Source organism: Benincasa hispida, chromosome 9 (genome assembly GCF_027475165.1).
Source record: "Benincasa hispida cultivar pf3 chromosome 9, pf3_genome.v1.1, whole genome shotgun sequence".
Classification (NCBI taxonomy): Eukaryota; Viridiplantae; Streptophyta; class Magnoliopsida; order Cucurbitales; family Cucurbitaceae; genus Benincasa; species Benincasa hispida.
The window spans coordinates 82,312,394-82,335,584 of NC_143486.1; the positions used below are offsets into that span (position 1 = coordinate 82,312,394).

The 23,191-nt window shown below is 32.8% G+C and overlaps 2 protein-coding genes across 3 annotated transcripts; one reads left to right on the plus strand and one right to left on the minus strand.

Moving 5' to 3' along the window:
- Positions 1 to 12,509: 12,509 nt before the first annotated feature.
- Positions 12,510 to 22,834, plus strand: LOC120085258 (uncharacterized). Of its 2 annotated transcripts, none has more exons than XM_039041160.2 (4): positions 12,510 to 12,719; positions 20,303 to 20,510; positions 21,147 to 21,421; positions 21,858 to 22,834. In XM_039041160.2, the coding sequence occupies exons 2-4, from the start codon at positions 20,309 to 20,311 to the stop codon at positions 22,647 to 22,649; spliced, it is 1,269 nt and encodes a 422-aa protein (XP_038897088.1). In that variant the 5' UTR covers positions 12,510 to 12,719; positions 20,303 to 20,308; the 3' UTR covers positions 22,650 to 22,834. The 2 variants fall into 2 exon arrangements, with proteins under 2 accessions (XP_038897088.1, XP_038897089.1); XM_039041161.2 differs by lacking the exon at positions 12,510 to 12,719 and adding an exon at positions 20,061 to 20,087.
- On the minus strand, positions 13,131 to 14,765 carry XCP2 (xylem cysteine peptidase 2). Its single transcript, XM_039041162.2, has 4 exons — positions 14,193 to 14,765; positions 13,850 to 14,085; positions 13,594 to 13,734; positions 13,131 to 13,508 (listed from the first exon to the last, which is right to left on the minus strand). Exons 1-4 carry the CDS (start codon positions 14,644 to 14,646, stop codon positions 13,293 to 13,295), a joined length of 1,047 nt encoding a protein of 348 aa, XP_038897090.1. The 5' UTR covers positions 14,647 to 14,765; the 3' UTR covers positions 13,131 to 13,292.
- Positions 22,835 to 23,191: the final 357 nt, after the last annotated feature.

The following is a 23,191-nucleotide window of genomic DNA, read 5'->3' on the forward strand; positions in this document are numbered from 1 at the left end:
TTTCCTCTTACATTATTCCACCATTTATTTTTTTTAATATAAATTTAATACTAATCCTTTGTCATCCTTCATAAACATTTTAAAACTACCAATAAAATTATCTAAAAATTCTCGCAGATTTCTATTCTAGTCTTCAAATATTTTTTAAAAGTGAAGAGTAACATTATAATTCTTCCAAATTTAAAGGTGGTATTATCATTATTTTTTTAAAAAAAATTAGCCTAGGAAACCGAAGTTATTCAATTTATGTATGATTTTTTTTTTTTAATTTTTGAATAGGGGTGTTCATGAGTTGGATTGGATTGGATTGAAATACCTTTTAGACCCAACTCAATTATTCATAAATTTTTTCAACTCAAATAACCTTTATTAAAAAAATGAATTCAACCTAACCCAACAAAATATTTGGGTTGGGTTGGGTTGGTTCGGGCTAATCGGATCATTTATTTAAAATTTTGTTCTAAAAACGAAAACGTAAATATATAAAAATCTAATTTAATTATTTTCATATATTGAATTAAGATTAACTACTCAATTTCAATTTATATAGTGAAAATTTTCTTTCTAAAGTGCAAATAAACTACTTTTTGTTGAAGAATAAATTATTAAAAAAAATATTATAATTAAATAAAATTAAAATCAATATATGTATAAATAATTGTGTTATAAGTAATAAAAAAATATATTTTAAAGTTAATAATAAATTCGGGTTGGTTTGGGTTATATTAGGTGAACTCATGAACCAACTCAACCTATAAAATTTTCATTTATTTAAACCCAATTCAACCCAAATGAATTGATAACCCAATCCAAACCATACGGATTGGGTTGGGTTGTTCAGTTTTTTCGAATCATTGGATTTTTTAAATACCTCTACTTTTGAAGACCTAGAATTAGTGGGATAAAGTTGTAAAGTTAGTGTGTATGCAAGATTGGAAATTCTTTGGAAATACAAGGGCCTTGTTTATAACAAGAACATGGACCACTCCACTTTTATTAATTAGTTTATATTCTATTTAAGAGAGAGATGAATTTTGTTAAAGATGAAATACATATAGAAGTGTGTGTGTTTTGTCTTAAAGGAAAAATATGAAAGTAGGTATGACCAACAACTTGTTTATCAGCATTCATGTGGATTTAAAATATTGTGACTTATTGAACCAATCCAACATCCTAGATGATGAAACCAATTGACCCATAAAATGATAAACTACTGTAAATACTATTGAATTTAAGTTGGAATGTTCATTGTTCTTTCCTTTTTTATTAAAAAATATATATATTTCATTTTTAAAAAAAACATATTGAAAAATTAATGGTAAGTTTGCTAGAAATATATTTATCTAGCTAGCTTTGATATTGGTGTCTATTTGGTCTTTCAAGTTCTAAAAGAAGTTATTTTAGTCCCTAAAATTTAACAAAAATTTTAAAATGATCCTTAAGATGATATGACCGTTAGTTAACCAACGAAAATCATATGTAGCACTTACTAGCCATTTGATTCGACAATAAATTAATTTTTTTATTGGTTTTTAATAACTATGCATATTGCATGTGAGCTTTTAAAATTTCAACTGGAGGAGGGGAGAGAGCATAAATAATTCTCGAGTGTTTGGGATGCTAATTTTTTTTTATTTTATTATTATTTAAAAAAAACAACATTTAATTTTTTAAAAAATAAATGGGAAAATCAATGGTAAGTTTGGTTGAAGGATGTATCTAGCTAGCTGGCATAGCTCAATGGCTTTTTTTTCTTCTTTTAATATTTTTTTAACAACTTTAATACATTAATGGTGGTTTTTATAATGTTATGGATTGATTAAGATAAGCATAATTTAACTGATATAGAATATGTCTCACCCCAACTAATTTTGGTAGGTTTTTGTTCTTCAACAAAACAACATCTCAATTAAAAATCATTTTATTTATATTTGAAAAAAAAATCTACTGGCAATTTTAAATCTCAATTACACAATGACAAATATATATATATATATATATTCAATTTACATTTTAAGAAAAAATATGTTTTAAAAATTATTTAAATATAAATATTTGAATAAATATAACTACGTTTTAATTTTAATTTTTTTTTATATTATTTGGTTAAATTGATTATAAATATTTTTTTTTTAAAAAAAAAGGCATCATGATAATCATACATATTTCAGATAGAAGTAAACAAATTCAGCCCACTGAAAGTAAACACCACGGTCATATGATTACAATTACAACCCATTCCCTTTATAGCTTACTCCAATTACGGTTGCACCCAAGTATCGATAATTTTTTTTATTGATAATTAAGTATTATTGAACATTTGTGTAAGTAAATAAGTAAAATAAGGAAGGGATATATGTGTCAAAAAAAAAATTTTTTTCAATATTCTCGATTTTAATATAGTATGGTATAGATCTCACTTTAATATAGATTTTTTTTAAAAAAAAAATTTAGCCATTTTACCGGTTAATAGAAATTTTCAGTTTTATAAAAATGTGGAAAGGGAAAAAAAACAAACATATGTATCTTTAGTGTTTAAAAATAGGGGAAAAAAAAAATTTAAGTCCCATTTGGTAACTATTTGATTTTTATTTTTGTTTTTTAAAATTAAACTTATTTCATCCATATTTTTTACAATAATTTACATATTTTTTAAGTACAATGATTATATTCTTAGCCAAATTGCAAAAATATAAATAACTTTTTGAAAGCTACTTTTTTTTAATTCTCAAAATTTGGCTTGATTTTTTTAAAGCAATTGTGAAAAGTAGATAACAAAAGAAGAAATTTGGAGATGGAAGTGTCCGTAGGCTTGATTTTTAAAAACAACATGATTACCAAACAGAGTCTTAAAAATTAATATATCTGTATTGGGTAGGAATTGAAACAACCAGCAACGAATTATAAAAAAACTTGCCACCAGACGAAGACCACATATCTGTAACGTCTCGGAATTTTAATGTAAATTCAATTTGCATTATCTAGAGTTAATTAGGAATTTTATTTGTTGAAACAAAAAATGGAATTTAATTATAGGGTTAAGAGAGGAAAAAAATCCAATTTAGATATATGTGGCAACAAAACTGGAGGTTTGGACTTAAGTTAGTTGTGCATTTTGTTTAATGTAGGTTGTTATTTTGACAAGGGAATTATGGAATTTGAAGAAGGAAATAGGAAAAAGTGTGTTTTGTGTATGTGTATATATATATATATATGTATATATTGGGATTGATACCCTAAATCTTGTGGATCCTGTAATTTGTAATTGTATTGTACAAACAGTTTATTTATTTAATAAAATCTGAGGTATTTTATTTGATATTTAGTAGCATTAACCCACAAAACTAATAAACAAATATCCAAGGTTATTTTCTGTAGCTTAAACATTTATGTGAAGTGAATCATGTTTAAGTGATAATCTGAACAGTCTGTAGTAGATGAATAAGACTAGGTACCTATTTATGATGACATTACGAATACAGCTCGCTTTGTAGATGTTACAACTGTTGTAGAGTTCTACAAATGATCTGAACTTGATCATTCGTGTGGAGACATGTGAGCAGGGGTGTTCTATACCAAAGAGTTTGTATAAGACTAGACCATGAAATGAATAGTCTCACTATATAATACCGTTAATAGTAGAGACTTACATTTCATCAGGATGACCATAGATAACATAACCTGAATCCTGAGTGAGTTGTGAACTCCGGCCTATGAAGGCGGTCCTTTTGATCTGCATGGGTGAGAGTGACCAGTTCGTCGACTGAATATGTCTATCATTTTGGGGATTTGTCTGATTGGGGAGCTGGTAACACAACTACACAAGAAGAAGTTTACTCCTTCCCTACTGTTAGGGTAAGTAGATACAATAAGTGTGGGGATCGAATCCCGAACGGAAGCGTGTGAATGTCTTGCATCTTGAAAATTGATTTTTGAAGAAACAAAAACAGTGTTATGAAATAGAATGAGATGGAGAAGGGAAACTAAGAGGGAGAACTATTTCTTACCTTTGAAGATTCCCAAACTTTTAGAAAGATCCTCTTGGTTTTCCAACAAACGTCTCCTCAATTGATCTTAAACATGAACGGCTTCTCAATCGATCTTGAACATTACCATGAGAATAATCTTGTTATTCTCTAGAATTCCAATAGAAAGATAAGTGTTATCTAACTATTAGAAGAGGAAGAGGTAAAAAGATTTCTTTCGAGAGAGTAGATAGGATTTTCTTTTGTGGTTAGGTTAAAATTCACCAAATGAATTCATGCCCTAAAAGGGCCATAAGGAAGAATTTATATGGAGAAGGGTTAACCCCTTTTTCCAAGTCTATCTCAATTTACTCTTGTGCTTAATTAATTAAATAACGTTTATTTAATTAATTAGCACATTAATTAAATAACCATCTATACATTAAATCTAATTTAGCGTATATATTTAATTAAAATAAATAAACATCGTATATTTATATGCACCACCTCTCTATTAATTTAATTGATAAATTCTTTATGAATCTAATTCGCTTGAATTAAATATTTGAATGATATTCAAATATTTCTCTCGAACTTAATTTAAATTATAGATTACACACATAATCAATTATATATCGATCACATTAATATACAATTTCCTCAATTTGATTTGAATAATTCAAATCATTCCTCTTTAATATTCTTTAGTGAGCTAACAAGGGAACTTGGTGGACCTGCAGATCAGAAACTCCAACGATATGAGATTAATTAGATAAACTTATTAACCAAATTAATCAATATTCGTTAACTGTGGATGCACTCCACTAAAGACCTACGACTGTACTCTTCTCACTGTAGACATATTTCTGTGTCCACGGATATAGACTAATAACAGTAGGTTAATCTTTCACGAGTATTCGTAACGGCAACTGGATTAAATTACTGTTTTACCCTTGGGTTACCTCTGACTCCTTAAGTACCAATGCTCCTCTAATGAATAACTTGTTTATGGTCCAACCAATAAACATAAATCTCTCTCGGGTTAATGAGAGGGTAGGGCCTTTTGTTCAAGTCTTGGAGACACTCCTTAAGGGAACACTCATCTACTTACCATGAAGTCAGGAATGAGTGAATTCCATCTTATATTATTATGTTCGTAGCTCCCCACTTGGTTTTATCCCCAAAATGGTAGGCTTATTAAGTTGGCAAACTGGTCACTTTCACCCATACAAATCAAAGGACAATCCATCGTGAACTCCCTCATGAACAGTAGTTCATAATACACTCAGGATTAAGACTAAGTTTTCTAGGTCATCCAATTGAAATAGAAACCTAACTAGTTAACGACGTTACATTTAGTGGTTACTATTTTGCGGTCCAGTCTCATGCAAACTCATTGTATAGTTTGCATGTCACCTACACGAACGCATTGGATCATTGCGTTTGTATCAAATACAAAGTGAGTTGTATCCATATTGTCACCAAGATAAAGTACTCAACCTTATCCCTATACTATAGACCCTTTAGGCTATATCTTAAACATTTATCCCTATATGTCTTCACATATAGTTAAAGACTCGTAAGGTAGTCTTGAATGTTATTTTTATTGAATTTAGGGTTATCAAAATAAAATAAAATATGACACAACAACATTTATTGAATTAACATCGATAACTCTTTATTGATGACTATCAATTAATAACATTTACTATCTAAGACTTTTAGGGCATACAATCCAACAATAAGTACCATCCCTGCAGATCTACTCGACACAGGTGCAGGCTCAGAATAAGAACATACAGAACTTGTCTCTGGAAGCAAAGCATTTGCGAGATTTAGAAAGTATAATCCTCAAACATTCAATGGGTCACTGAAGGACCCAACTAAGGAAAGTTGTGGTTGTTCACTATGGAGACAATTTTTCGATGTATGAAATGCCCTGAAGATTAGAAGCTCCAATGCGTCTTCTGATTCACTGAGAATGCACAGTGTTGGTGGTGTTCGATAGAACGAATGATAGAAACTAATTGTAGACAGACAACTTGGGACCAATTCAAGGAATGGTTCCATAAGAAGTATTTTTTTTTCGGCAATGTGAGGTACAACAAGCAAATGGAGTTTATGAATTTGAAGCAGGAATATAAGAAGGAATTTGATAAGCTTTCTTGCTTCGCCCCTGACCTAGTGCCCACAGAAGGGAAGAAGGCCGAACGATTTGTAAATGGACTAAGAGATAGATTGCATGACATATTACAAGCTTTTGAACCTACTACCTATGCGGTAGCATTCCGTGTAGGAACTCGAATAAGTTGCTTATCAGGGGAGGCATTCTTGAAATCATTGGCAGAGGAATCTAGTGTTTGGGTTGATGCCTAAATCTTGTAGGGTCTAGTAGTTTATAAACATGTATATGAACAAACGTTATGTGATGTAATAATATGGGATGTTTTCTTCATTTCAGTCTTTAATATATGAGATATTTTGTTGCATTAACCACAAACCAATAAATTAAGATCCTTGGTTATCGTTGTAACTTAAGCATGTATGTGATGACATACAAGTGGATCGTGTTTTAAGTGATAAACTAAATGGTCTGTAGTAAATGGATAAAGGAGAGAAACCTTATCCTGTGACACTACGAGTGTGGCCTGCTTTGTAGATGTTACAAGTGTTGTAATGTACAACAAATGGTCTGATCCTGACCATTCATGTATTAAACATGCAAGCGGGGATGCTCTATATAAAAGAGTTTGTATAAGATCGGACCACGAAATATTTAGTCTCGTTATATAACGTCGTCCATGACAGAGACTTTCATTTCACTAGGATGCCCATAGATAACATGACCTTAATCTTGAGTGAGTTGGGAACTCCTGCCTATGAGACCGGTCTTTTGATTTGTATGGGTGCAAGTGGCCAGATTACCGACTCAAACCTACTGAAGGAAATCTAACACAGAGATCTCCATGAGCAGCGGAAGTGGATTGTTCCAAATTCCAATCCGAATGAACATAACGATTACAGTCTTAGACGAAAACATACAAATTATGCATATACATAAATTATAGCATGTTATAAGAGATTCAAGGGATAGAGTATGCGTACCTTTGAAGAACCATTCTTCAAGTGTTCCTAAAAAAATCTCCAATGCGTCCACAACAACACTCAAATGCAACGAACAGAATACCAATAGCACGAACGTCTTGATGCTCCTTGAACCCAATCGAGTCTAACTCGATTCACGAACAGAGTAAGAACACTACCACAAGTATTACCTTGGTATTCTCGGTGTGAGAATCCAAGAGTTGTGGGCTCTGTTTGATCTTGGATTGAGGAAGAAGGAGGTATGCGATCAAGTAGATGATCGAGTAAGTGTGAGATATGAACATTGTCTATCGCATAGACAATGTACTCGATCGTTTAGAAAATGCAAGACTATCACATAAACTTTGCTACTCGATCGTGTAGTAACGATCAATTGAGTAACTATTGTATAGTCAACTCTAAGCGATCGTGTAGACTCTGTCAACGCTATCGCTTAGTAAAACTCCTTTTACTTGATAGCTTTTTCCGTGAGAATTTTTCGAATGGAACAATCTCTAATTTTGGAAAACAAATTTTCTTTTATCTCACGGTTACCATAAAACTTCCAATAACCTCCCACTCAATCGGTTATTAGAGAAAAAGGATTAATTATCATATAATTAATATATTATAAATAAATATGATAACCAACTTATCATATTATCTTTATAACCTATAGTTTTAATATTTCATCATATGAAACATATAAACCATAGTTCTTTTCTATTTTATGGTATTTAATATAAATCATATTTATATTAATTCATCCAATTAATGTATCTCATACATCACACCAATTATATCATATATAATTGAATTTCCTCTTGTTAATTTAAACACTTCAAACTAAACCAAAATCTGATTCTCAACTTGGACCCATCGAGCAACCATGGGGACCTTATAGACCTGTAGCTTGAAGCTCCAATGGTATGTGAATAACTGACTAAACTCTTTAGTCACGAGATCCACCATCCGTTAACTGTCGGACACTCCGTTAAAGACAGTCAGCTATACTCTTCGCACTACAGATATATTTCTGTGTCCATATAACCAATCAACAGTGCGATAACTCTTCACAAATCGCTCGTAAGTACAGTTGGGCCAATTTACCATTTTGCTTCTGTAGTTACATCTAACTCCTTAAGTACCACTGATTCCTCTAATGAACAATAAGTCATAGTTCTACTATGACTGAGTCCTCTCTTCCAAAAAGAGGATGTGGCCACTATATTCAAGACTCGGAATCAGCCCTTAAGGGAGCAATTTATCTGCTTACCCCTATTTCGGGGAAGGAGTGAATTTCATATTATGTAGCTATGTTCCAAGCTCCCCAATCAGACAAATACCCAAAATGGTAGGCTTGTTGAGTCAGCAATGTGGCCACTCTCACCCATACAAATCAAAGGATCGCTCTCAAGGCAGGAGTTCACAACTCACTCAGGATTCAGGTCATGTTATCTATGGTCATCCTCATGAAATGTATATCTCTATTATGAATGGTGTTATATGATGAGACTAAACATTTCGTGGTACGGTCTTATACAAATTCATTTGTATAGAATATCTTATGTCTAATACATTAATGATCAGGACCGGATCATTTGTAGCAATTTACAACAATTGTAACACCTACAAAATGGGTCATACTTGTAGTTTCACCAGAATAAGGTACCCAGCCTTATCCATTTACTACAGACCATTTAGGTCATCACTTAAACACGATCCACCCGTATATCTCCACATATATGGTTAAGTTACAAAAATAACCTTGGATGTTAGTTTATTGGTTTATGATTAATGCAACTAAAATCTCACATATTTTTATAGACAATGAATAAAATATCAAATATAATCACAAAATGAGTTTGTTCATACAATGTTTGCAAACTATAGGACCCTACGAGATTTAGGGCATCAACACTAACAGTCTCGATAGCTAACAAATATCGATTAATTTGGTTTAAAGAGTTTAGCCAATTAATCTCAAATCGTTGGAGCTCATGATCTGTAGGTTCATAAGGTCCCTCTACTATCTCGCAAAAGGATTAAACCTTAGATTAAGAACATTGAGTGGATTTGAAATGTTCAAATTCAAATTAGGGTTTGGATAATTATATTCAATATAATTAACGTTTAATTTTATTGAAATTAGACGAATTTTTGGAGAGTTCAAAATATTTAAATATTGACTACATGAACAGGGATTCATGTTTGAATGATGTGTTTTATTAATTTAATATTGGATATTAAATTATCATTGTTTTATTAATTATTTAAAATAAATCATTTTCAATTTATATAATTCAATTTCAGAATGGATTTTTTTTTGTTTAATTTGATTTTAATAGAAAATTAAATTGAATAAAAATTGAAATTGAGAAAGATTTCTAAATTGATAGTGGATTTATCTCACGTTATCCATTAATCAACACTTAATTAAAGAGTTTTGAAGTATCAAAACCTCGATTAATTGATGATGCATGGTCAATTAGATTAAATACTTTAAATTTCAGTTGAATTAATGGACATGCAAATCAAAATTCTAAAACAATTGGGCTGAGAAATTTGGTTTTCTTTCTAACTCTTCATTTCAACCAAATTTCCTTCCATTGCAGTTTCACCACTCTTTCTAAGGTTTGAGAATTGTAGGGAAGACACTCTTGGTGATCAACTGAAGAGATTGAAGGTCAATTTCGTGGAGATTGTAAGGAACAAGTAGAAATCACCAAAGGTATACAAACTGAAACTCTATTGTTTAAGAACTATGAATTTGTATGTTTGTTACTTAAATTAATGTAATTAGAGTGTTTAATGATTCTGTTAGCTTCCGTATATTGCATGTTTGCTCTAACAGGGATGCACACATTTGTCGTGATAGGGATACTAATATGTACTCCTAGTAGGCCTCAGTAGTAGGTCACTTACAGGGTATTTTTATACGTACTCATTTATCTATATATATATTTTTCTAGGTAAAGGAAAGGACAAAATGACGAATGACAAGAAGAATCTGTGATTGGGCCTTGGGGATTTGACATCACTTCTGCACTTCTTTTCTTAAATTGACGTGTCTTAGTTTAGGGGTCAAAAACTTATTATTCTTTTGTTATTTATTTATTTATTCGTTTATTTATTTATTTAATAATTTATTTTAAACTTGAGTTAGGGATACCCTAAACAGTGAAATTATATTCTTTGAGTTTTTGTATTAGAAATTTATTTTATGAAATTTTATTGGTTTTAGTTCGATTTTGCAAAAAAGTTGTTTTGAGATTTATGTATGTATGTAGTAACGATCTTTTGTCCATCTAGAAAGTCGGGTCGTTACAATATCGTCACCCCAACATGTTATTATAATCAATTACATTTTAGAGACAAACTTGCCTCATAATTTTAATTATGAAGAAGTTTGTCTCTGGAAAACTACAATAATTCCGTATTAAATTCAAACTTATACATATTTAACATAACTGATTGAAAAAAAAGGGAGAAGAAAAAACTTAAATACAATGACTTTAGCTATTCTATGAAAGATTTAATGTTTTTGGATCCTCATGATTTTGAGGGATTTCAATTCCTAATGTATTTTCAAATGAATTCGGTTGTTATGGTGAAAAAGAGAATAATTTTGAAATTGGAAGTGATTCCAAATCACGTTTTTACTTAAAAAAAACTTTCATGACTAAAATGGTTAGATTTCGCAGGTTTTATTGGATTTAAAACCAAATTACTTATTTAATTTTGTCATATTCAAAATTTTAATTAACATATTATAGTTAAAAGCCTATTTCATTAAATTAACTTTGTTTTCTTTTTCGGTTACCATTCAAATACAAAATTTTAAATTATTTCTTAAACATTCTTGAATCCAAAATAGAGTTAGTTTGAGAAACTTAAAGGTCACCAACGTGAATTGAATTGAGTTAAGTTGGTACAACTCAATGTTTGACCCACTAACTTTAAATATTTGTGGAATTGAGTCGCAACTCACCTTGATTCCAATGCTTTCAGTGGCCTCACCCATCGGTTGCGTGACTATCGTTGTCAAACTCAGAGAACTAACTCCGAACTCTGACAACCACCTCTAATGACTCCAGTGACCAACTGGGCTCCGACAACTACCTTCGATGACAACTTCGGACTTCGAAAAAATGCCTCCGATGATATAAGATGACCAACTCTCGACTCTGACAACCTTTGCTCGAACAACTCCGATAATCACTTTCAATGACAACTCCGACGATCATCTTCGACGATCAATTTTAGGCTCCGACAACCATCTTTGACAACAATGTAAAAATACAGAGCAATAACAGGAAGAAGAAGAAAAAAAAGATGATAATGAAATTGATAGATAAAAATTAGGAATAATTTTTTTTATTTCTCTTTGGTTTCTCATTTTATTTAACCATATTTCTGCAATATATATATATATATATATATATATATATATATATAATATATATATATATATATGGGTTAATTGTTGTTCATTATCAAAAGAAAAAAGAAATAAAAAAGCTTTAAAAATTAAAAGAAAAAAAATTGCAATTCATATTTTATTCAAGCAAAGATGGGTAGAATTATTGAATAAAAGAGTTCGAAATAAAATAATAATCATAAAAGCAGATTATTTATGTCTCGTTTGATAACCATTTAATTTTTTGTATTTTTTTTTAAACTTAATCCTATTTCATCCACATTAAAATGGTTGAATTCTTAGCCAAATTTCAAAAATAAAAACAACTTTTTGAAAACTATTTTTTTAAACAGTATTAAAAAGTAGATAACAAAAGAAAAAATTTGGAGGTAGAAATAATGTCCATAGACTTAATTTTCAAAAAACAAAAACAAATGGGGCCTTACAGTTAAAAAAAAAAAAAACAAAACTCCATCATATACGCCATACAGATCAACTAGGAAAAATACCTTTTTAGCTCATGAGTTTTGAAGATTAGGTGTATTTAGTTCCTCATGTTTTAAATTAGCCAATTTAGTCCCCAAGTTTTCAAGAATATATATTAAAGGTCTCTCCAATAAAAAAAAAAATCATTAATTTTAAACAAAAAGTGATTATATGCTCAGGTGGCAAGATGAGTTGGAAAAATATACTATTCAAAATTAATGATTTTTTTTTTTTTTTAATTAGAGAAACCTTTTCAACTTATTCTTACAAACTCAAAACTAAATTGACCAATTTAAAACATGAGGAACTAAATACATCTATTATCCAAAACTTAAGAACCAAACTCAATTACGTACCTCAAATACAAACATACAAATTCACACAAAATAAATCTATAATCATATAACTATATATATATACTCGAGATATTCAAGGGTAATTAGGTCATTGCCCAAAGTGCTTTGATACCGCCAAAATTAATTTATTCCCTTTCAAAATGTTCGTCATTGCCGCACTGAGCCTTTTCCCCGCTACTTTCGATCTCCATTGGCTAGTTTTACTCCGATCATCGAACCACATAAAACTCACTACCACCAGAGAAGGCACCCTGACGGCGACGATCATAGACTCTCCGGATTCTGTTTCTGCGGTAGGCGCAGCAGTAATGTTGCGAGTCTCCGATTTTTGGCTCCGTCTGGCAATCGGAATGTGGAGCCCTCATCGCGGACTGCAACGTTCTGGATAGTCCATGGCCGCAGTTCCAGGTATGCTACCTATATGATTTTATGCCTGAAATCGCCACGATGTTATTGCGGATTTCTTGACAAATTTCAACACCAAAATTTGACGATCTTTTCATTTTTCTTTCATATGCATGACTTGGAAAGTGTTAGAAGTTTCACTGTAGTGTAATTAAAAATCGTGGAGGAGTTGGCTTGAATGTATCAACCAAATAGAGTTGGCTTGAATGTATCAACCAAATAGACTATGAATCTAATTCTTCTATTGACTAATTAACTAAAGCAAGCTATATTTATTTCCTATAATTCATCGAGTAAATCCCTTCATCACGAGTACTATAAGCTGAATAGGTTCTTTCACTGCTGGCGAGCTATACATTCAATTATTCGGATATGATCTAATTGCATATTCATAATGTCATGTAGAACACAGTATCAAACGAAGTTTCATGTTTCATTGTTTTTCTTTCACAATATCATTGCCAATACAAATTCTTAGAATCGTATGTCTTTAGGGGAGAAAGAAGAAAACAAAGAAACAAAGTTAAAGCCATATCTTAGGAATATGAAATGGGAAACAAGGGAGAGTTGATTTCGTCATTTATTTTTAGTAGGATAGGAAGCCATTTTATTGATTCCACAAAGCCCTGCAGGCTTCCCAGTGTTCCTCTTCATTCTTATATATCCTTTCTCTCCCCATTTGGGTCCCCATGAGTTCTTCACAATGATGTAGTCCACTCCCTTTGATGATCCGTATCCAACGGCTGTGACTCCATGATCAAGCTTAGTTCCACAGGGTCCATAAAAAACGCCCTGCACAAAGTTGTATTGTTAATTACTGCATTTGAGCCAAATAGTAGTACCAATAATGTCCGTATGAGTTCCAAATTTTGCTTACCCCGCTGTAGAATTGGAAATCTCTTCCTGAAGCTTCTATGGCCACGCTAAGTGGCTGGTGTGCCAATGCCTTTATGAGGCTGGCCTCATTGTTCTCTGGTACGTCCTTGTAGCCAGAGATTGTCACTACTTCCAATTCCCCCTGAAGAAAAGAAATATGAAAATTTCAGAGCTCTTTCCATATAGTTTTATATATCTGGTCCAATGTAATGTCCAAAAATGGGTTCCGGGGTTGATCGGTTGGTAGTTGCTTTTACCTTTTTGTTATCGCAAGTGCTTTCCTCCTCGAGATAAGGGTAGTCTTCTTCCCTGTGAAGTCCACCACTAGACACAATAAAAGAAAATGCGTAATCCATGAGGCCCCCATGGCACCCGTTGTTATAAGTTCTATCGCAATCAATTAGTTCCTGCTCTGATAACGAAGTCAAATTTCCATTAACAATCTTATTTATCCCCTCAACTGCAGCAACAGTGGAAAATGCCCAGCAGCTACCTGTGCAATTTCAAAGCCCATTCAAATTACTGCTGAATATCCGTTTCTTCTTTATCAGATACAGATGGATATGTGAATGCAAAATGAAAGTTAGATACATTACTTACCACATGAACCTTGGTTCTTGACACGAGTGACAGCTCCTTTCTTTCTCCAATCCACCGACTTGGGCAAATCTACGACATCCTTGTAGGTGAACTCCTCTGGGGATTGCCTTGTTCGAGAAGACTCAACTTCTAGACCAAGATACATCTTTTTGAACTCTTGGTGGGTCAAATCAGCAAACTCATTGAGTCCAAGCCAATAACTACTCACTTTCTTGTTTGTTTCGTCAATGTGCTTCAAGTTGTCTTTAAACACCTCAAATCTATGCCACTTTTCTTCGATGGTCTCATAAATCTTGCCATGCTTTGATATCCATTCTTCGAATAGCTCAATTAGTTTATCCATGGAAGTCAAGTCTTCTGGCGAGTAACCCACAATGGAAAAGTCCTTTCCACAACTTGCTACGACAAAAAGGGACATGTACAGGGCTAGAGGCAGTAACTTAAACAGAGCCATTGCTAATGCTAGCTCTCTAGTCTTGGAATTTGAAAATATTGTTGATTGGAGAAAAGGCAGAAAGAATGGGTTGGATGGAACAAAGAGATATAGGGAATCATTTATACTCCAAGGAATGAATGAATGTGTTTGTGTGCAGCTCAGTAAGTGTTGCTTACAAGCAAACTTATATAATATATATATACATATCTATATTGGAATGTTGATACCCAATCTTTAAGAATGGTTTGTGTGTATTAATTGACTTTGAATCTACGCTTTCTGTCATCCTTATTCATGTAGTTTGCTAAATGACTGAAAAAACTTGGTTCCACTTGACACCGAAGGAAAACTTCTTTACTCTTGTTCTCAACAGACAATTAATTATTATAAGAAGGAACGTAGAAATGACCAAGGGGAATTTTGAGACAGGAGCATAGCTGTTTAGTTTGAGAGTTGGTTAAATTTGAAGGGTTATTTAGTTGTGCTGAGTTCACTGTTTAAGGATTGGAGTTATAGTTATATCCCAACCTTTTTGGGCCAAACATGCCCTAATGAGTCAAGTTTGTGTCGTCTTAGGTGTGCAATTTCCCCAACCTCAAAATAATTTTATTATTACATATATATTCAACAAAAGATTTTAATAATAAAATGTAAAATTACATTTAATTTCAGATGATCCATACCGGATTTATATAAGCCGAATAAATTATTCGAAAATGACGGACACACCTTTTCAATGAGTGTAATTTTTGCTTTTATTTTTGTTAGACTTTTAATGGGTTAGTTATTTCAAAATTTCAAATAGTCAGAAATTGATTGATTTCCCGTCTTAAGAGAGGTGCCCTCGCTTTTATATATATATATATATATATATATATATATATTACGAGTCACCTAAAAAAGAATGATAGAGAATACTATTTGAAAAAGCATCTTTTCAAAGAGGATATCAAAACTGCTAAAGCATGAGCAATTTTGTTTTTCTCTTAAGAGGTGTGACTTCAAACGAAGTAGAAAAAACTAGAGATAGAATTTAACATGGAGTGTTAAATTTTAGACCTTATGATTATTGTATGCTTTTATGTCACATTTTTTCTATATATGCTAGGTACAAGAAAAATGATTAAACATCCATTAAGTGTTATAACTTAAATGCATGTTAAAAGTTGAAATAAATACAAACCCTTTTAAAGATGACGTGCTTTTTTGGATTGATAAAAATTATGTTAATAAAATTGAGAGGAAAGTTGTTTTAAGTTTTGGATTTAATTTCTACATGGTCTCTAAATTTCAAAATGTTACCTTTTTAATAGGTAAGTTTTGAGTTTGATTTCAATTTATATCATCAATTTCAAAATGTTACAATTTTACCATTGACATTTGAGTTTTGTTTCTATTTGGTTCATATTTCGAAATTTACATTTTAACATCATTTTTTTTTTTATTAAATACTCACTCCAAGCTTTGGTTCTAATGGCTATTAATTAATTTAAAATAATTATGAATTGGAAATTAATATTAATAATGATGAAAAAATAGTGAAACACAATTAATTGTAATTCTTTTACATGAACTAATAAATATTCACACTCAATATTGGAAGTCATTATTTAGTGAATTTTTGAGGTTAAAAGTGTAAATTTTGAAACATAGAGATTAAAGTGAAACAAAACTCCAATTTTATAAGTAAAATTTTAACATTTTGATATCTAAGGACTAAATTGAAATCAAACTTAAAAACTAAAAATTTAACACTTTAAAAACTAGGGACTAAATAGAAACAAGATCCAAAGTTTAAGGATAAAAAATATTTTCCCTAAAATTTAGTAAATTAAAATATCATATTAAATTGAGAAAATAATCAAAACTTTTGCTCTTGAGTTTTTAAAAAATAAGAACTAATTTAATTTTAAAAAGAAAAGTAAAAAAAAAGGGTTTAATTATACATGGTAGAATGCTCATTTTGTCCTTGGGATCTGCCTTTAACAGGGTGATAAATTTCTGTTTAGGTGAAAAATGAAAGGGAGTGATGAATAAAATCTTCGTGCTAAACGGAGAGAAAGATGGAGATTATATTTTTGTCCTGTTTATCCAAATATTTATACATTTTTATATTATAATTATATATATAAAAAGGATCTTTTTAAACATAAAAAATATTAAAAAAAATATATCAAAAAGTTCCAAAATTGAAAAACACTTTTGTTGAAATCTTTTGCTATAAAATGTAAATATTTTTTAATTTTTCTATTTATAAGAATTTACCTATAAAAAATCAAATTTCAAATTCTGTTGTTTAATGACTTGTATGGTTAACTTTGAACTATAAAGTCAGAACAACTGACTGTATAGATATCGATGATTAAGTAACTTAATAAGCTAATCATTTTGTTTATATTAGGAGATTTAAGAAATTTGGTTGAGATTTTCTTTTCTGGGTGTGAAATTAACCATTTAAATAATTTTTTGGGTGAAAAAGTAAATATATAATTAGAAAAAACTTCAAATAGTTTTCTTAACCCGATCTTTGCGAAAAATCTCGGCTCTAATCTTCGACCATGACCTTAAATCGCGGAAGGACTTTAGTTTCATAGGTTTGACTTTTATGGTTGAGCTTATATTTTGTAAGCATGCTTACTTATTTATATTATTGTGAAATAATAAAATCACTCTGGCTACAGTCTAGGCACTAACTTCTACAAATCTGAAACCTTCCAATCAAGCTTTCGAAATTTATTTTCCTGTATCATTCAAAATGTTTAACAAACTCGTAATAAAAGATTCAGATTTGTGAACCTAAAAACTAACAAACACCATGCGTTTTTTGAATGGAGGCAAAAAAAAAAAAAAAAAAAAACGGTGTTAAAAATGAGAGTAGAATATATGCATTGCAATGCAATGGTAGTATTAGGAGTTGTTTAGTTAAGAAACTATGAATAAAGTTGAAGCTGGCATATGGTTACAGACACGTGTATATATAGTACTTTACTTCCACTTGGAGATTTAAATTTAGTAACAGATTAGAATAGTTTCGTCCAGAGTTTACATTTAATGGGTAGAAATTCTCAGCTGAAACCCCAAGGGGCAAGGAAGTGGGAAGTGAATTGAAGAGTTTGGAATGTGAAGGGTTGAGTCATGAGTAAATAAGAGACAATTGTTGTTTAATAATTGAACCTTTATTATTATTATTATTAGTAGTAGTAGTATTGGTATCATTTATTCACACTCAAATCTGTTCTGTGGCTCAGCCCCGCTGTTTCCCCAATTATTTTTCCACTCTCTTGTCTTCCCCTTCCGTTTTCACCTATGACTCAGCCTGGTGGTCCCTCTCCTCCGTCTGCTCCCTTTTGTACGGTCTCATTTCTTTTTCTTTTTCTTTTTCATTTTTTCCCCTTTAAGAGAGATATGGGAAAATTACCTACTCTGCCCCCCCAACCCCTCCCCTTTTTTTTTAATTTATTCACCCAAGCCTATATTGCATTGCCAAAATGACCAAGTCTACCCCTACTATTGAGCTGTAAGGCAGGCGTTGGTGTTGTTAATTAACAAACAGGGAATGGGAATTGGGAGGGGGAAGAAGAAGAAGAAGAAGAAGAAGAAGAAGATGACGCATCCCCGATGCCAAATGGGTTCCCCTTCTCGTTTTCTGTTTTGAATTCATTAATGACAATATAGAGAATCAATCTGCCGTCTGCCTTCTGCCGTCTGCCTTCTGCCTTCTGCAACTCAACTCTCTCTTACTCAACGGCCCCAATCAATACAATACAATACAATAAAATACAATACAATACAATCATATTTCCTTTTATAATTATAATATATGTAATATATATACACACACAAACCCCAATCATTCCCTTCTTTCGAATTTTTCGATTTATTTCAAAATCTGATGAGTTTATTTGCAGAGTGGTCCCTGTATTTTCTAAAAGTTGCACTTTTTCTTCTGCTTGTGCTTTCGTGCCTTCCAGCTCCCACTCGTCCAACTCTACCCATCCACCTCCTTCCTCCAACCCTTACTACTAGTTACTCGACAGTTTCAACTCCTTCCCTAATTCCCTTGTATATATTATTTATATTTATGTATTGAATATATTTTTACACATCGGATTTGAATTTTTTTTTTTAAAAAAGACAAATCGACGAATTTGAGGTCCCACGCAACCTGTTGCCTTTATACACATTGACTTGTCTTTTCATTTGCATCCTCCCAATATAACAAAAACAAAGCCTTCCTTAGCACGTGTGTGCGTGTAAGTGCATGCATTCATTCCTCTTCCATTTTCAAAAAAGAAAAAAAATATAATAGAAATTTGGAGGCTATTTTCATCTTTGTGGACACATTAATATATATTAATAATTAAGCAGCCCCTGTGCATTGAATTGGAGTGTGCAATGCCTTAAATTCTCATGTCCCTAGCACTGACTCTTTCGACCAGTTTTCTTTGACAACGCCACACATCAACGTCTCCTATTTCCATTACATTGATTGGGAAGAAAATATCCTTAAAATGCAAAGTAGAAGAGGAGTGGCGTACGTGTGGGGTGAGGCACAGTGAAAATTTCCCCCCATTCCAGCTCAAAGCAATTTAAAGAAAACGAAAGCAGGGCAGAGGCAGCGCCCAAATAGCTAGGCTTATGTAAACCTACACCTATCCGGGCTATTACAATACAATGCCATCAGTAAATCTTTGGCGTTGCAGTTGTATTATCTTTTACTTCACTCAGTGGCTATAACTATTCTTGTGTTGTATTCATTAAATAAATTTTATTATTATTATTATTATTATTAGGTGATGATACGTACACGTGCAACGCCGACTGATTTCATTGCATTACAATGACCACTACTTGGAATTGCATAAACCAGCCCACCAAATCATTTATTACAATCAAGACTCAAGTGCCCCACCCTAAGTTCTATTCCCATTCTACTCTGTCCCCCGCATCTCCTTCATTATCTCCTTTCTCTTTCTTTCTTCCATGACCTCATTTTTCACTGTTGATAATATTATTATCCAATGGGTTTACTTTTTTTGTTTAATAATGAGTGTGTGTATCAAACCATATACGTACAATATATGTTTAAAAAGTTGATGCAGTTTTGGAAGGCATGGAAAAGAATTAGCTCGTCTGATCATGATGATCTCGATTTTCAAGAAAATTAAAAAAAAAAAAGTAAAGAAAGTATGATGATCTCATTATTTTTCAGCTCCTCGCCCTTTCCTTTGTAATGTTTTTAGATTGTTATATCACTTTTATTTATCCTGAAAACAAACATACGCACGCATAAATCCCTCTATCAGACTAACTATCGCATTTAACATTCTCCTACCAAACCGCCCCCTTTTTTTTCCCTTTCTCATTTTTCTCCCAGCAGTATATATATATATATATATATATTAATAAAAATATAGTTTTGTTGGCTACCTAGTCCCGGAAGGGAAGGCCTTTTTCAGGTGCGTTTCTCTAGGCCCCCATGAAAGCATTTTTTTAAGAATCTCAAAATCTATCTCTCTCTGCCCTCCTCATTTCCTCATATTTTTCTTTCTTTTCTAGTTTCTACTTTGGTTTCAGTGCTCCATAATCATCCCTATATAATTCGCCCTTTCTTTATAATCACTCTCTCCTCCCCTTTTGTCTTTCCTCAACTCTTTCTTTGGACATCCCGCAGACGAACATGTTGGCAATGGAGCAAATTTTATCTGAACTGAATGGTGAGGAGTTAAATGAGCAGGGTTTGCCTCCAGGGTTCAGGTTCCATCCAACTGATGAGGAACTTATCACATTTTACTTGGCTTCAAAGGTGTTCAAAGGCAGCTTCTGCGGAGTGGAGATTGCTGAGGTAGACCTCAATCGATGTGAGCCATGGGAGCTTCCAGGTACCCACTTTATACATGATTCTCATCACTTAAGCTCATGATCTCATGCAGCATTATTTGGGAAAAAGTGAGGCTTTTTTCTTTTCTTTTCTTTTAAGTTTTTAATCAGTGTGGGTACCTCTGGTATTAAAATGTTCCTAGCTACAAACTTTTTATCATATTTGCTTCTTGTTGTAATTGTAGACTTCCGGCTGAGGACTCTCTCTACTTCTTCTTCGAGATGGAAATATAAAATGTGTTTTCTCTCTTTTAATTTTTCTTTTAATTTTAAAATCATCACTTTGTGATGTCGAAAGTGAGAGGAATGTTGAAGTTAACCAGCAGGTAGAAGGCAAAGCATTTTCAAATTCACAAGTGCCTTCCTTTTTTTCCTCGCCATAACACTAGAGATAGGTTCCTGTGAACTTCAATGCATCAGTGGGGTTGTAGACAGTATTACGTTTTCCATTTAACAACGCTACAAAATCTATTCTCTCCCTGTAAAAGTTTCTGAACTGCCAACAAACTGGTAGACTCTAATAAATGTGCAGCGAAGAGAGAGAGAGAGAGAGAGAGGGGAGAAAGGGTAAGCCTAGTTAGAGAAGGAATGGTGGGTTTTTAGTAATATGCAGTTTTCTTCTGTGTTGGTTATTTCAGATGTTGCCAAGATGGGAGAAAGAGAATGGTACTTCTACAGTTTACGGGACAGGAAATACCCAACAGGGTTAAGAACAAATAGGGCAACCGGAGCTGGTTACTGGAAAGCCACCGGAAAAGACAGGGAGGTTTACAGTGCATCAAATGGATCCCTACTTGGGATGAAGAAGACGCTTGTGTTCTACAAAGGCAGAGCTCCGCGTGGGGAGAAAACCAAGTGGGTGATGCATGAGTACCGCTTAGACGGCGATTTCTCTTACCGCCATGCCTGCAAGGTAATGCCAACAATGCAACTCTCTCACCCACCGCACGTGCATTCTCGCACCGTGCGAATCAAGCTATTAACCTGCAATACTACTTAACCCCCTTTTCTTTTTGTCCTCTTCCGAGTTGACTTATTTTATATTCCACAAAAGTACTGCATCTTTCCGAAGCTACACTATTCCTTCTTCCATTATTTACTTTGAGGGTAAGTTTTTGATGTGATGCGATTGATTTAACCACTGCTAAGTTTTATCTCTGGAAATGGTGCAATGTGCTGTAGTCCCTTGTTAGCTTTTCTTTCTTTCTTTCTTTCCTTTTTTTTTTTTTTTAATCTTTTTACAACCTCCATGCATATGACACACGCCTTTTAAGTTAATATTGGCATGTTTAATTATTATATATGTTGTTTAATTGTTTCATGTATTTTGAACTTCTCCAAATTTGCAGGAAGAATGGGTTATTTGCAGAATATTTCACAAGAACGGGGAGAAGAAAAATCCACTGTTCCAGTGTCAGACTTATCTTCTGGAGTCTGCATTATCATCGTCCACCACCTCCAACTCATTGCCTCCGTTGCTAGAGACGACCGCAACAACAACAACAACACTAGTAGAGTGTCAATCTCAATCTCAAGCCGCAATGCAATTGCAGGCTTTCCAAAACCCTTTTCAGATTCAGCAGCCTCCCGAAAACGACCTGAAGAAGTTCATTAGCTCAGTTGTGTCCCAATCCAATCTCATTTCCTCGAGCGAGCAGCCTCACAAATCCCCCATCTCAATCAACAACCCCATTGCGAATGCCAACAACATGATGTTGTATGCTCCATCGCCATCCATTCTCTTCAAGTCTCTCCTCTCACATCAAGATTCCACAGTACTACTAAAGCAGCAGCAGCAACAGTGTGATCGTGATCATGTCTTTAAACAGTTCAACAAAGCAGCGGAGTCCAGCTTTACAACCCATAATTTCGAGCCCCCTGAGGCAGAAGCCAGCAACTCAAACTTCATGGATATCAAGAAGATCGTGATGCAGCAGCCAGATGCCCCTCCTTGTTCTTACCATCAACATCCCTTGTTTTTTGAAATGGAATGCAATTCACCACCACCCTTGCCTGCCGACGTGTCTCTTCATGACATATCAACTTCAATCGCCTTTAACAGGCCTGCCTATCACACTATGTTAGATCCTCATATCAACATCCTCCATGCCCATGGAGAATCTTGGCCTTTAGATGCTTAAACATCTTCTTTTGTATTATTATTATTATTATTATTATTATTATTTTTAACTTTTCGCCTACCTTTTTTTAGTACTCAAGTACGTGGTTGTAAACTAGTATGTGTCTGTAGCGTAGCGTCCAATCTATATCTGTAATCTGTATGTACCAAATATTTCTTTAAAATCCATGATTTCCATTTCTCTACCTAAAACCCTAAATCATGATTTCCAGTTTCGCTTAAAACGTGTATTGTGTATATACATTTAAGAGGGCTACCAAATATGTAAGAAAAACATAGTTATGGCCGCTCTAGATTGAGAATCTGTTGATGGGGAGGAATTAGGTGAGGGAGCAGGTTAAGCTGGATTTGCACCATGGATGGGATTTAATTTGAAGGATTGTTTAAGATATTTTGACGTCACCTGCAATTGATTAGGTATTTGAAGGATTGTTGCAAGGTTGTGTTGAGTGTTGTATACTGTGTGGTAATTGGGGGATTATTACTGGGTGGGGGAATAAGTTTGGAAGATCATCATTTAGCAAAGAAAAATATAAAAAGGCT

Coding starts and splice junctions, on each gene's coding strand:
- LOC120085258 (XM_039041160.2), top strand. CDS start 20,309: ATGTTGGCAATGGAGCAAATTTTATCTGAACTGAATGGTGAGGAGTTA. Junction 20,511..21,146: donor TGAGCCATGGGAGCTTCCAG/GTACCCACTTTA, acceptor TGGTTATTTCAG/ATGTTGCCAAGATGGGAGAA. Junction 21,422..21,857: donor CTTACCGCCATGCCTGCAAG/GTAATGCCAACA, acceptor CCAAATTTGCAG/GAAGAATGGGTTATTTGCAG.
- XCP2 (XM_039041162.2), bottom strand. CDS start 14,646: ATGGCTCTGTTTAAGTTACTGCCTCTAGCCCTGTACATGTCCCTTTTT. Junction 14,086..14,192: donor CAAGAACCAAGGTTCATGTG/GTAAGTAATGTA, acceptor GAAATTGCACAG/GTAGCTGCTGGGCATTTTCC. Junction 13,735..13,849: donor GCACTTGCGATAACAAAAAG/GTAAAAGCAACT, acceptor TCTTTTCTTCAG/GGGGAATTGGAAGTAGTGAC.